General features: G+C 40.6%; 2 protein-coding genes across 2 annotated transcripts; both read right to left on the bottom strand.

Moving 5' to 3' along the window:
* Window positions 1–2,403: 2,403 nt before the first annotated feature.
* Window positions 2,404–4,569, bottom strand: si:dkey-76k16.5 (uncharacterized protein LOC566887 homolog). Its single transcript, XM_048269282.1, has 6 exons — window positions 4,270–4,569; window positions 4,007–4,177; window positions 3,823–3,930; window positions 3,628–3,748; window positions 3,355–3,484; window positions 2,404–2,948 (listed from the first exon to the last, which is right to left on the bottom strand). The coding sequence occupies exons 2-6, from the start codon at window positions 4,079–4,081 to the stop codon at window positions 2,552–2,554; spliced, it is 831 nt and encodes a 276-aa protein (XP_048125239.1). The 5' UTR covers window positions 4,082–4,177; window positions 4,270–4,569; the 3' UTR covers window positions 2,404–2,551.
* Window positions 4,570–6,743: 2,174 nt separating this feature from the next.
* LOC125311343 (cystatin-like) lies at window positions 6,744–7,997 on the bottom strand. Its single transcript, XM_048269277.1, has 3 exons — window positions 7,706–7,997; window positions 7,401–7,511; window positions 6,744–7,103 (listed from the first exon to the last, which is right to left on the bottom strand). The coding sequence occupies exons 1-3, from the start codon at window positions 7,910–7,912 to the stop codon at window positions 7,023–7,025; spliced, it is 399 nt and encodes a 132-aa protein (XP_048125234.1). The 5' UTR covers window positions 7,913–7,997; the 3' UTR covers window positions 6,744–7,022.
* Between the last annotated feature and the right edge of the window lie 3,317 nt (window positions 7,998–11,314).

Genomic DNA, 11,314 nt, shown 5'->3' with positions numbered 1-11,314 from the left:
AGCTCATATCTCAGTAACGCCTTGACGTATCAAAACCAAACTTGGTACATGGACTCGGGACCCAATCCTGAGGACGCACAATGCCTTTGGTGTACTTTGACTACTAGGGGCGCTATAATTAGGAAGACTTTCTCGTATTGACACCAAACTTGGTACGTTGATTCGTGAACACATCCTAAGGACCCACAATACATTTGGTGACATTTGACGACTAGGGGCAGTATGATTAGCACTTTCACCTATCGCAACCAAACTTAGTATGTGGACTTGGGACTACATCCTGAGGATGCACAATTAATTTGGTGTGCTTTGACCACTAGGGGCGCTATATTTATTAACACTTTCACTGATTGAAACTGAACTTGGTATGTGGAGTCATGACCCCATATTAAGACTGCACAATTATTTTGGTGACCTTTGACCACTAGGGGTGCTATAATTATCACCACTATCACCGATTTAAACCAAACTTGGTATGTGGTCTTAGGAGTACATCTTAAGGACACACAATAAATTCGGTGACCTTTGAATCCAGTCCAGTCCAATCCAATCCAATCAACTCCAATCCAATCTAACACAACACAGTCAAGTCCAGTCCAGTCCAATCCAATCCCAACTCCTGCTCAACTGCTTATCTGCTTGGCCCCCTCATTGCTGCTTGCAGATATATTATAGTATATTGTTTCATATTAGATGATAGAAACTGATGATGTAGGCTAAACACAAATGACATTTCATGCAACCACAGTGAATTTTTCATGTAGGCCTAGGCTAGTTATTGTAATTGGGTTCGTGTACTTTTTCGTTCATTTGATTTCCGGTTTTGAAACAATAACATGCACATTCATAAAAAATGGTCATTTTAAATATTGATGACGATGTGTTCAAACGGAAAACGAGCCATATTTCATTTAATTTAGCCCTCAAAAGTAAATGGTGTGTTGTTTCATTATCATGGACTATCAGTTTAACAGCAAGAATTCTCCATTACAACCAAATGTAGCCTACAAAGGGGCGATTTTGCTTTATTAACAGGTGAACCAGAAGCTTACATTGTGTAACGTTAACCGGTTAGATCAAGCTAGACATATCCTCATCTCAAATATAGGCTACTGCCCAGACAGCAAGCAGCTATCGGACCACCGGTAGATAGGCTACTTTTAAGCAACCCGCGATGGTAACGTTAGGCGACCGGCCGGTATAAATGAATAAAGAAACGGTGGTCAAAGCTGCGGCTCGTTAGCCCAGCAGACCGCGGTAGAACCGATGTACAAAAACTCAGCGGTCCGCCGGCGACAGTGAAACCGGTGGGCCGCCGCCAGCCTCTTGCCATCTGGGTGGTTAACTTTGCTGGCTAGCTAGCCAGCTAGCTATTCCTATCTGACGAACGAGTAGTGTGACAATGGCGTTCTTATGGAAACGTTGGTGCTGTTGCGAGTTGTTGCACTGGTTTGAATCCACAGTTTACGTGTTGAATTACACAATAAAACGTGTTTTGCAGTAAGTTGCTGGTTTGTAGAATGTAGCACTATCAGCTCGCTCAGTCTCGTTGCGAGTCCTGGCTCTCTGCTGACTGCCTCCCTCTCGCCGCCAGCAATTTCAAACTGTGTGACGTAATACAAAAAAACATGGCTGACTTGGATGTGGGCTGGGCTTGATGTCAAGCCCCGCCTTCCCGCAGGCTGCAGCGAGATGCTCCTCGGTCTCCCCCCATGGATGAAATTCTATGAAACTTGGCATACCCCCAGAGAATGCCAAGTCAATCATACACATAAAATTTGGTGCAGTTCTGAACATCTTAACTGAAGATAGGGGCGATTAAAGCAGAATAATATTGCATTTTCATTTTTTACCGGGGGGGTGCAAATCACAAATGAGTGATTATGGGCCAGGTTGATGTGGGCCCCTTGAGACCAACATACCATAAAAGATTCATCATCCTCAGTGCCACGGTTCAGGTAGTTATTTAGAAAAAAACTGCTTTTTTTGCGGTTCGGGAGGCCCAGCACGGGGGGGGGGATTTTTCCGTAAAAGTCTAGTGGGGCTACATACCCACCAAATTTCATGTGCACCGGTGTTTTCGGTGTCCCGGGTATCGTTGACCAAAAATTCAGGAAGTAGATGACGGGGGAAAAAAAAAACAACTTTGACAATCATTATATGACCGCTTCGCTAGCTTCGCTAGCGGCGGTCATAATAAACATACCGAATGATGTATAAAGATGGTGCCTTCTAAGCGTCATGGAGCTATTTTTGCTTTCCCACGCAAACCCAAAAGTAGCATGATGGAATGCAAAGCTATGATGGAATGCAAAAGCAAAGGAACTTAAAAGTATTGTGAGTGAATGCAAAACTATTGCAAGGGAATGCAAAATTAGCTCTGAAAATAATAAGGGCTCTGCATAGAATTATGGTGATGTCACGAGGTCAACATACACTTTTAATTTTTGCAGTTCCAACTTTCAAAAATGTTGAACCATCCATTGCTGTGCTTTATGAAGACATTAACAATGTTGACTCATTTACATTCAACAGAAAACATCTGGTGGGCCTAATAATTAAACTCAAACCAGATCGCTCTGTAGGACGGGTCCTCTGTGAATCCTAGGCTCTTAAAGAGCCTGAGAGAAATGTCATTCCCTTCCTCTATGAAGCAGTAAACTGGATAGCCCTGAGCAAGAAGTTTCTTCGACAAGACAGTGATCAGGATCTTTGCATAACCTTTCCCTCTGTGTTCTGGCTTTGTATACAGGATTCCAAGGGCACAGTAGTCGTACATCAGCACCCACGACACTGGCTGGCCTGTTTCATCCACAATGCAACAGCTGGGGAAGTTGCACATGAGGTTTTTAATGTTGTTGTATCCCTTCTCGTTTCCTCCAAATTTCCATGTCTTGTTAACTATATCGATGTGCGATTCATTCAGAGAGCATATCCTGTTCTCAATACTGCAGAGAGACGATAAAGTGGCATGAACATGCTGACATCTGTCATATTCTTGTCATTTGTCAACCTTCAAAATCATATAATACAAAAGGACTGCTCGATTATGGCGAAAATCACAATCATTATTATTTTGGTCAATATTTCCAATATCACGGTTATTCAACCCAATTATTTGGGGCACAACATTCATTGTCTAAAGATAAAACAGATTAACACTTGATCTGATTAACACTGCAATCGAATTTGAAATATAGCTGAACTGAAAAGCAAATAAAAAAATGCATGTGTAACTATAACAAAATAATAAATAATGTATAACTCATAACAAAATGAGAGCATTGTTGCAAAACAGGATGCTGAAAAAATTATATATTTTTAATTATTGTAAGTAAGTTGTACAGACAGTACCTGCTGGGAGAGTCAGGTAGGTCATGAGGGTCTGATAAGGTCAAGAGATGACACAAAGTGAAACATCTCACAGTAACTCCCCGAGAGGCTGCAACTTCCTTTACCATGGGTGCGAGAGTGATATCGAGCCCTGGGGGGGACATGCAGTACAGATGCTTATTTATATGTGGCTTCACACAACAAACAGCCAACACTGACTGTGTAATTTAGGGTCATATGAAAACTGTACTACTTTGAGATTGAGATGGATTTCTTGAACTTAGCCTAGCCTACCTCCAAGCAAAAAGTATGTGGTCCAGTCAATTGAATTCTCCTCCATTATCATTCTTTTCAAGACTTGCACGTCTGTACAGAATAAAGTCACCTTCTTTGTGTAGTCAGAGACACGATCATTCTGATTGGGCAAAAACAAGGATGTGGTGAATTTATTTGTGTTGCAATGGGGGGCATATTCTGAAAGAAATTTACCTTTAGGTTAGGTCTGAATATAATGCTTTTGAAGTCAGGCCAGGTGTCAACAACGACCTCCAGTGTGCTTGGCTTATTCCGGTTCATTCCAAAGAGATACCCATACACCTACAAACGGTATCTTATGAATATGCAGTCCTCCAATGCAGTGCTAAGCTACTCAAATAGTTTGAGCTCAGCCTACCTTGGAACTTTTAGGTAAATAGTGCCGCAGGGCCTGCTCTGCGGTCCTCAGCTCGTCCTCGCCGAGAATCTTCATTTCACAACAAGAACAACAAGCGTGGTAGAGGGTGGCCAAAACAACCGGGTCCCAACATCAAGGTCCGTCTCTCCTTTTCCGAGCTACAGGAATAGCCTTCACATTCGCGAAAATGTTAGTTAATGTTGAACTAAATTGTGAGAGAATAAGCCTACTCTAGTTAATATTTAATTAGCTAGTCTACTTACATTATTTCATGTTTTCAGTGTGTCTTCAAATAATGCAGGCTAATACATTTTTGGTGATAACCACATCTTCTCTGACACTTAACTTGCTGGTGAGTTGTTGCATATTCGGATAAACTCAAAAATGGACGAAGTAAAACCGATTGTAACACGGGACAGCTTCAGCATAAGCGTGGTAGCCTACTTCTACACGTCACTTCACTGTTACCATTGACTGTATATAGAAGTTCTATATATAGGCCTATTGCATACGGGAAGTATTCACAACGCTTCACTTTTTCCACATTTCGTTATGTTACAGCCTTATCAAGATGGATTCAATTTATCCTCCCCCCAAAAAATCTACACACAATACCCCATAATGACATGATTTTTTAAAAAAAATTCAAAATTATTAGAATTAAAGAACAAAAATATAATATGTACATAGTATTCACAGCCTTTGCTCAATACTTTGTTGTGGCACCTTTGGCAGCAATTACAGCCTCAAGTCTTTTGGAATATGAAACCACAAGCTTGCCACACCCATCTTTGGCCAGTTCTGCCCATTCCTCTTTACAGAACCTCTTGAGCTCCATCAGGTTAGATGGGGAGCGTCGGTGCACAGCCATTTTCAGATCCCTCCAGAGATGTTCAATGGGATTCAAGTCTGGGCTCTGCCACTCTATGACATTAACAGTGTTGCCCTGAAGCCACTCCTTTGATATCTTGGCTGTGTGCTTAGGGTCGTTGTCCGGTTGTTAAAGATGAACCGTCGCCCCAGTCTGAGGTCAAGTGCACTCTGGAGCAGGATTTTTTTCCAGAATGTCTCTGTACATTGTTGCATTCATCTTTCCCTCAATCCTCACTAGTCTCCCAGTTCCTGCCGCTAAAAAACATCCTCACAGTATAATGCTGCCACCACCATGCTTCACTGTATGGATATTGGCCAGGTGATGAGCGGTTCCTGGTGTCCTCCAAACATAACGCTTGGCATTCACGCCAAAGAGTTTAATCTTTGTATCATCAGACCAGAGAATTTTCTCATGGTCTGAGAGTCTTTTAGGTGCCTTTTAGCAAACTCCAGGCGGGCTGCCATGTGCCTTTTACTAAGGAGTGGCTTCCGTCTGGCCACTCTATCATACAGGCCTGATTGGTGGAGTGGTTCAGCTATGGTCGTCCTTCTGGAAGGTTCTCCTCTCTCCACAGAGGAACCCTGGAGCTCTGTGACCATCGGGTTATTGGTCACCTCCCTAACTAAAACCCTTCTCCCCCGATCACTCAGTTTAGAGGGACGGCCAGCTCAAGGAAGAGTCCTGGTGGTTCCAAACTTCTTCCACTGTGCTCATTGGGACCTTTAAAGCAGCAGACATTTTTCTGTTTTTCTGAAAATGTTCTGTACCCATCTGTGCCTCGAGACGATGCCATATGCCTTTTACTAAGGAGTGGCTTCAGTCTTGCCACTCTACTCATAGCCACAATGCAACGAGGCAGGTAAAATGTTTATAAACCAGACAATTATACAGAAATGTTGTTTCAAATCTGAAGATCCCTAAGAAACCTTTAAAATAACTAAATTCAATTTTTTTCACCCAGGCCTAGCATATGACATGTGGACCTACAATCTGACTTGTATGAAAACACTAGGCAGACAAGGATCTCGTTTATGGTACAAAACATACATACATAAAGCAATATATTTGTGTAATCTAGCTAGGTGGGGGCCTGATCTGGGGTCACCCTAGTCAACTCTGGAGCAAGCTGTGGGGCTTAACTTATTTTGAGACCCCTGGCCCAGTGGCCCCCTGGGCCTGGTAGGGCAGTGCATTAATCAGAACCTTGTGTAGACCTATTGTCTCTCAACAGCAGTTAACAGTAACATTTTTGGCTTTGCTGACCTGGAACAAACTCCATTTTCATTCAATGAACTTGTGGGGAAAAGGCTAGTTGAAACAAAACAAAAAAAGGATTTTTGCCAACTTGCCCTATTTAGGCTATGTATACAGTATCTTATAGCCTAACTAAAGATTTACAGAGTCTGGATTAGTCAGGCTTGTAGACAATGTTTTGCCTCTATGAAACATAGTATCATATCTTGTATGAAGATGCAGCTTAGAGAAAAGTTGTTTTCTTAGTCTACAAAAGCAACCACTTATACAAAGCCTACAACAAACTTAACAAAGATGTGACAGTAGGCCTAAAGACAGACCATCTTGAGACCTACAAACAAATGGATGAATTCCAAGATGTGATCTTATTCTTATACAAAGAAAACCGAAGAGGTCGATCAGTTCTTCTGCATGTTGCAATCTAGGCTGTTTTTTCTGCCTCTGTTCTCATGAGAGAATTTGCTGTTCAAGGGATATAGGGAGAGATCAAAACGTGCATTCACATGTCTTATGCAATTGCATAACTTCACAAGGCAAGCAAGAACAGGGCATTCAGTTCCCACTTCAGACATCGTTTCCTGCATACCAAATTACAAAACAATCACAAAATGGTGTAACAAAACCTTTATTGGTAGAGAAGGGCCAATAAGTTTACAGTTCAACAGTGCCACGGGTTTTAGTAGTTATAGGATATAGAAAAGGTGGTCAGTAGATCCTCTTGCTAGAGAATAATGTAACAGTATTCTTGCCAGAGAACAATGTTAAAATCAGTGTTAATCTCTTCATATCTAAAAAAAAGATTTCTTTAAAATGATTTATTAATGTTATTATGACTACACGTGGCAATCCAAAACCTGATTGGAAGAGTGGAAGCTTATTCAAGAAAATCTAAGGTTTGCAGACGTTCTTGATGATCTGAGGTGGGCCCAGCCAAGGACGGCTCCAGACCTCAAAAGTGCATGTGTAGGGCTGAAAGAGACGAGCATAACAGAGCATTTAAAAATTTAGACCAGGAACTATTTAGTTCCGCCAATCAAACAGAAAAAAATAAGGAAGTATTAGACATTCTCTGGAAGTATTTTTATTAGCCTATTGTTGTATGTTACAACAAAGTGTGACGTTAAACTGAAGAAACTGTATGGAGGCTATTCGTTTAGAGATTTGAGATTTGACACCAACAACAACAGGGAGATTAGCCAAAAGACGCCCCAGCCTTTCGGAATGTGAAGGCATGAATTCAACAAACCAGCCTATTCTGTACTTTACCTTGGCAAGCGCTAAATCACTGTGGATTTCGCACTCTGTCTCCACTCCGCCCTTTCTGCAGTTGGTTCTTGCCATTTCCACGGTGAAAATGTACTTCATCCCTGCAACGACCTGTTCAAGCGTTAACAAATGGAAGTGTACACTCGTTTTAAAACAAACGTAATTTAAAACCCTATAGCCTACACAATGCCAACAGGCTCTATGGCGATCCACTATTGCGCAGTTAATAGTCGGTCCGCTCGCTTGTCGAATCTTGTCCATAAACACGTTCGTAGACAAAAAAGAACACGGTCATGTAGGCCTACCTGTTTCTGGACCTTGATCACGTTTGCCACTTTGTTGATGTACACATCATTGGTTCCCTTGTTGTGCTGAACAACAGCAAATTGCAAGGCATTTTGGACTCCTTCGTCGTTTATGTTCGCCTCCACTGGACCACCAACCATACCAGCGCTGGTCATGGCAAAAGCCACCGTAAAAATTGGTACCAAAATCTTCCACATCACGATCATTTGTTTGTTTCGTACCTCCCCAAATATATTCGGTACAACGCTGCTGTACCCTAAATCTCTGTTGTTTGCCGAAACGTTATATAAACAACAATGACGTATGCAGGCTGGGAGGAAGTCTGTTTAACCAATCACAGGGCAGTAGCGCTCTAAGGGGACTGGACTTGATGTAGCCCTAATGGGTGTAGCCGCCTGCCTGCAGCCTTCTTAAGCTGACTGCATAACCTGCTTATTTATATTTAGTTGTATAATTGATGTACAGTTTTTTTTATAGCTATCCATGTGTGTTCACTTCCGGCTCCTTGGCTATCAATTTGGTAACTATAACGGGCTATTTGTCTTTAGAACACTAAACATAGCCTAGGCCTATCAGAGGTGTCAAATGTTTAGTTACCAGTCTACATTTTTTTGACGTTTATCACTCCTATGATGTAGGCCTAGCCTATTTCTATTGTCTATCCAAAGTTTAGAAGTTAACTGATGGTCAAATCAACCTAAAATCCAATACTGTTTGTACCAAGTGGTCTGTGACGTAAGTTTGTGTGAAAGAATAGGCCCCTAGGATATTTGTACAAGCTTTGAGTAGTAGCCTAGTTTTTAAATCACGTAGGGAAGTGTAGCTAGAATTTTTTTTCCTTAGTGACCCAATAAAATGTATTTTTATATTTCGATCTTATCATAATAATAATAATGTTTTCATGATCATGAATCTAATTATTTAAATAGATTGCTTTTATGATGTGATGCAAAATGATGGGTCAACATTTGGCTCATCGTAGTTATGATTATGGGATTTGGCAAAAGCTTTTGTCCAAAGCGACATATAAATACAAAACAATATAATGTTTCAATTTAACAGGGAACAATTTACGATGTCGGTCAGACTATGGCTATTATGAGAATAGCAATAATAGGCTAATTCATCAAGCTCAGAATTGTCATTTTGACAACATTCTTTCTGCATCATCAGTTACAAATATAGTTAAAGTAAGAGTGGTTTAACAATGAAAGATATAGCTTAGCCTACAAGAACTGTTTCATGACCTTTGAAGCCTATCCCTTGAATTGAGTTCAAGACAAGGTGAACAGGTGATGTGTTTTTGGAAACAATGTGGCAGATAATGGAGAACATTTCACAGTCTGGAAAAAAGACTAGACTGACATTGAAAATGTGTATGTGTGGGTGGGGGTAAATAATTGCTCAGTCAGTTGACCGATGTCACTACACCTGTAGTGTGGGTCGTGCTAGAACTTTGATTAGACCTACCACTTTGGTTTAGGTATAGCCAGTAGAAGTAGACCAATAGCCTTTAACTGGCGGCTGTTTATCAGGTGTAACTCTCAAAGATTGTCTTCGAGAATTTGATAGTAACCATGCATGCAGTCGAACATTTTTTGTGGTTAACCTAGTGTTCCTTCATGTCAACACGAAATGGGAACAGTTTGCACATTTCAGGAAGTTAGATTCACTGTAGGAGGACACTGTCACGGGTTCTTCCAAGTCAGTACCCCTGTCGATGCATTGCTGTGCTGCGTGCCAGTCCTACACATATCTCACGTTACTGGCATTCCCAGTCTGAAGCAGACATAGATAGATAGATAGATAGATAGATAGATAGATACTTTAATACTTTATTCATCCCGAGGGAAATGTTAGCCATAGCTTATACAACCATAACACAACAAACACATACACACATATCTCACATAAAAATCACTCACAGATATGTCAAAATTAAAGTGATGTGAAGTGATTACAAAGATCTGGTATGGACTGACCATGTGATGCATTGACCACAATAAGGTACTATAGAGTGTGTGCAATGGAGGTAGTGCAAAGTCAACAGTGCAGGGATTGAACAGTGCATTTGCTTGTTATTAAATATTAACTATGACAAGACAAGAATATATAGAATTTTGTATATTTTCTTGATTACGGAGACCTGTTTCTTTTTGTCCACATGTAGTGATCAAACTTGGCAATAGGTATTTTTGGTAGAGGACATCTTCTTATCTTTTATTGCAGGTTATTAGGCTACAGGTTAGTGGGAGTAGGCTATACTCACAACTCGTCCGACTTGGACTTTAATAGGCAGTGTCATACAAGATTTGTTGGGACATATTTCTCTCACTTCACCTGTTATTCGTTAGTCTTTGCAACTGGGCAAAGATGTCTTTTCACTAATTAAAATATATTTTTTACAGTATGTATTTTTGTTAGACTACACTACAAGTTAGGAGTTTATTACCTATTTAAAATGGGATTTACAGTTAGTTAGGCTGCATTGCAACTGCTCCTATCTAAAGTATATTTCATACATACGAATCAGGCAATTCTTTCTGGCAATTTTGACCTATTATCAATAATAAGTATATTATAAAAAATAAGTATAAAGAAATCCATTTTGATTGCCCCCACCTTTACCTTATTGTGTAACATTCCTTTGTTAGGTTAACTGCAATGTGCAAACATGCCAACATGATGTTAACCTTTTCTACTAGGATGCTCACTCATGTAGACTGACCTAGTCACTTCTCTAGACTTAAGTGGAGTCCGATGGCTAACAGCATTTTCAATTTCATGTGATGTAAAAATAAACCGTGGCCCCATTTCCTACAGTTGGAAAGGAATCAATTTCCTTTTTCATTCACATAATGTTATACATCAGATTTCAGGGACTCTTGCAAGAAAATAGGAATATAAGAAATAGGAAATAAGAAAAATGGCTTAACACAAACCTGACTCTGGGCCTTGATCACCTTCACCACTTTGCAGATGTATGCGTCATTGTTCTGCTTGTTGTGTTCACCAACTGCGAAATTCAAAGCTTCTTTCACGCTAGGAATGTTAACGTCTGTATCGGTTATTCCTCCAATCTTTGGTAAGGCGCTAACCCTGACAAAAGCCAGGGTGACCAGAAGGGCTGCAGATTTCCAGAACATGGCATCAGCTTCTGTCCAAGGGAGCGGAGAGTAATTCTCTTGAAAGGTCTGAGGCAGTTCATTTCAGATCGCCTCTATATAAACTGCATGGTGACATTGATGATTAAGGGGGAGGACCATAGTGTTTGAACAATAGATAAACAGTAGATAAAACTATAGGGCTTACAGGAAGGTTTCAGGTGGAGCAGACAGCGCATTCCTAAGAAATGCAGGTCACAGTCATGTTATGTCATTTCATGGCAGATAATTTCTGATCGTTTCTATGGTGACATTGATGATTGAGAGGGAGGGCCCTAGTGTTTGAGTGGTTACATCAATCATTTTTTTGTTAAATTATTCCAAGGCATTATTCCAGGATTGGTTCCCCTTTTAACTAGATTTTAGATGCCTCAGCTCCGTCACCATTACAAAATGCAAAGATTACTCAATCTGCAGGGTAAATAAAACTAGCTAACAGTTGAA

The sequence above is a fragment of the Alosa alosa genome, chromosome 18, assembly GCF_017589495.1.
Source record: "Alosa alosa isolate M-15738 ecotype Scorff River chromosome 18, AALO_Geno_1.1, whole genome shotgun sequence".
Lineage (NCBI taxonomy): Eukaryota > Metazoa > Chordata > Actinopteri > Clupeiformes > Clupeidae > Alosa > Alosa alosa.
The sequence above is the reverse complement of the archived record's forward strand: the minus strand, read 5'-3'. Positions and strand labels throughout refer to the sequence as shown.

Bases quoted from the DNA above. Each gene is read 5' to 3' on its own strand.
- si:dkey-76k16.5 (XM_048269282.1), bottom strand. From the start codon at position 4,081: ATGAAGATTCTCGGCGAGGACGAGCTGAGGACCGCAGAGCAGGCCCTG. The intron at 3,485-3,627 runs GTAGGCTAGGCT...TGTCCCCCCCAG, and splicing joins CACATACTTTTTGCTTGGAG to GGCTCGATATCACTCTCGCA. The intron at 2,949-3,354 runs GTACTGTCTGTA...GTCTCTCTGCAG, and splicing joins CTACCTGACTCTCCCAGCAG to TATTGAGAACAGGATATGCT.
- LOC125311343 (XM_048269277.1), bottom strand. From the start codon at position 7,912: ATGATCGTGATGTGGAAGATTTTGGTACCAATTTTTACGGTGGCTTTT. The intron at 7,512-7,705 runs GTAGGCCTACAT...ACGCTTGAACAG, and splicing joins TGATCAAGGTCCAGAAACAG to GTCGTTGCAGGGATGAAGTA. The intron at 7,104-7,400 runs GTAAAGTACAGA...CGTCTCTTTCAG, and splicing joins GTGATTTAGCGCTTGCCAAG to CCCTACACATGCACTTTTGA.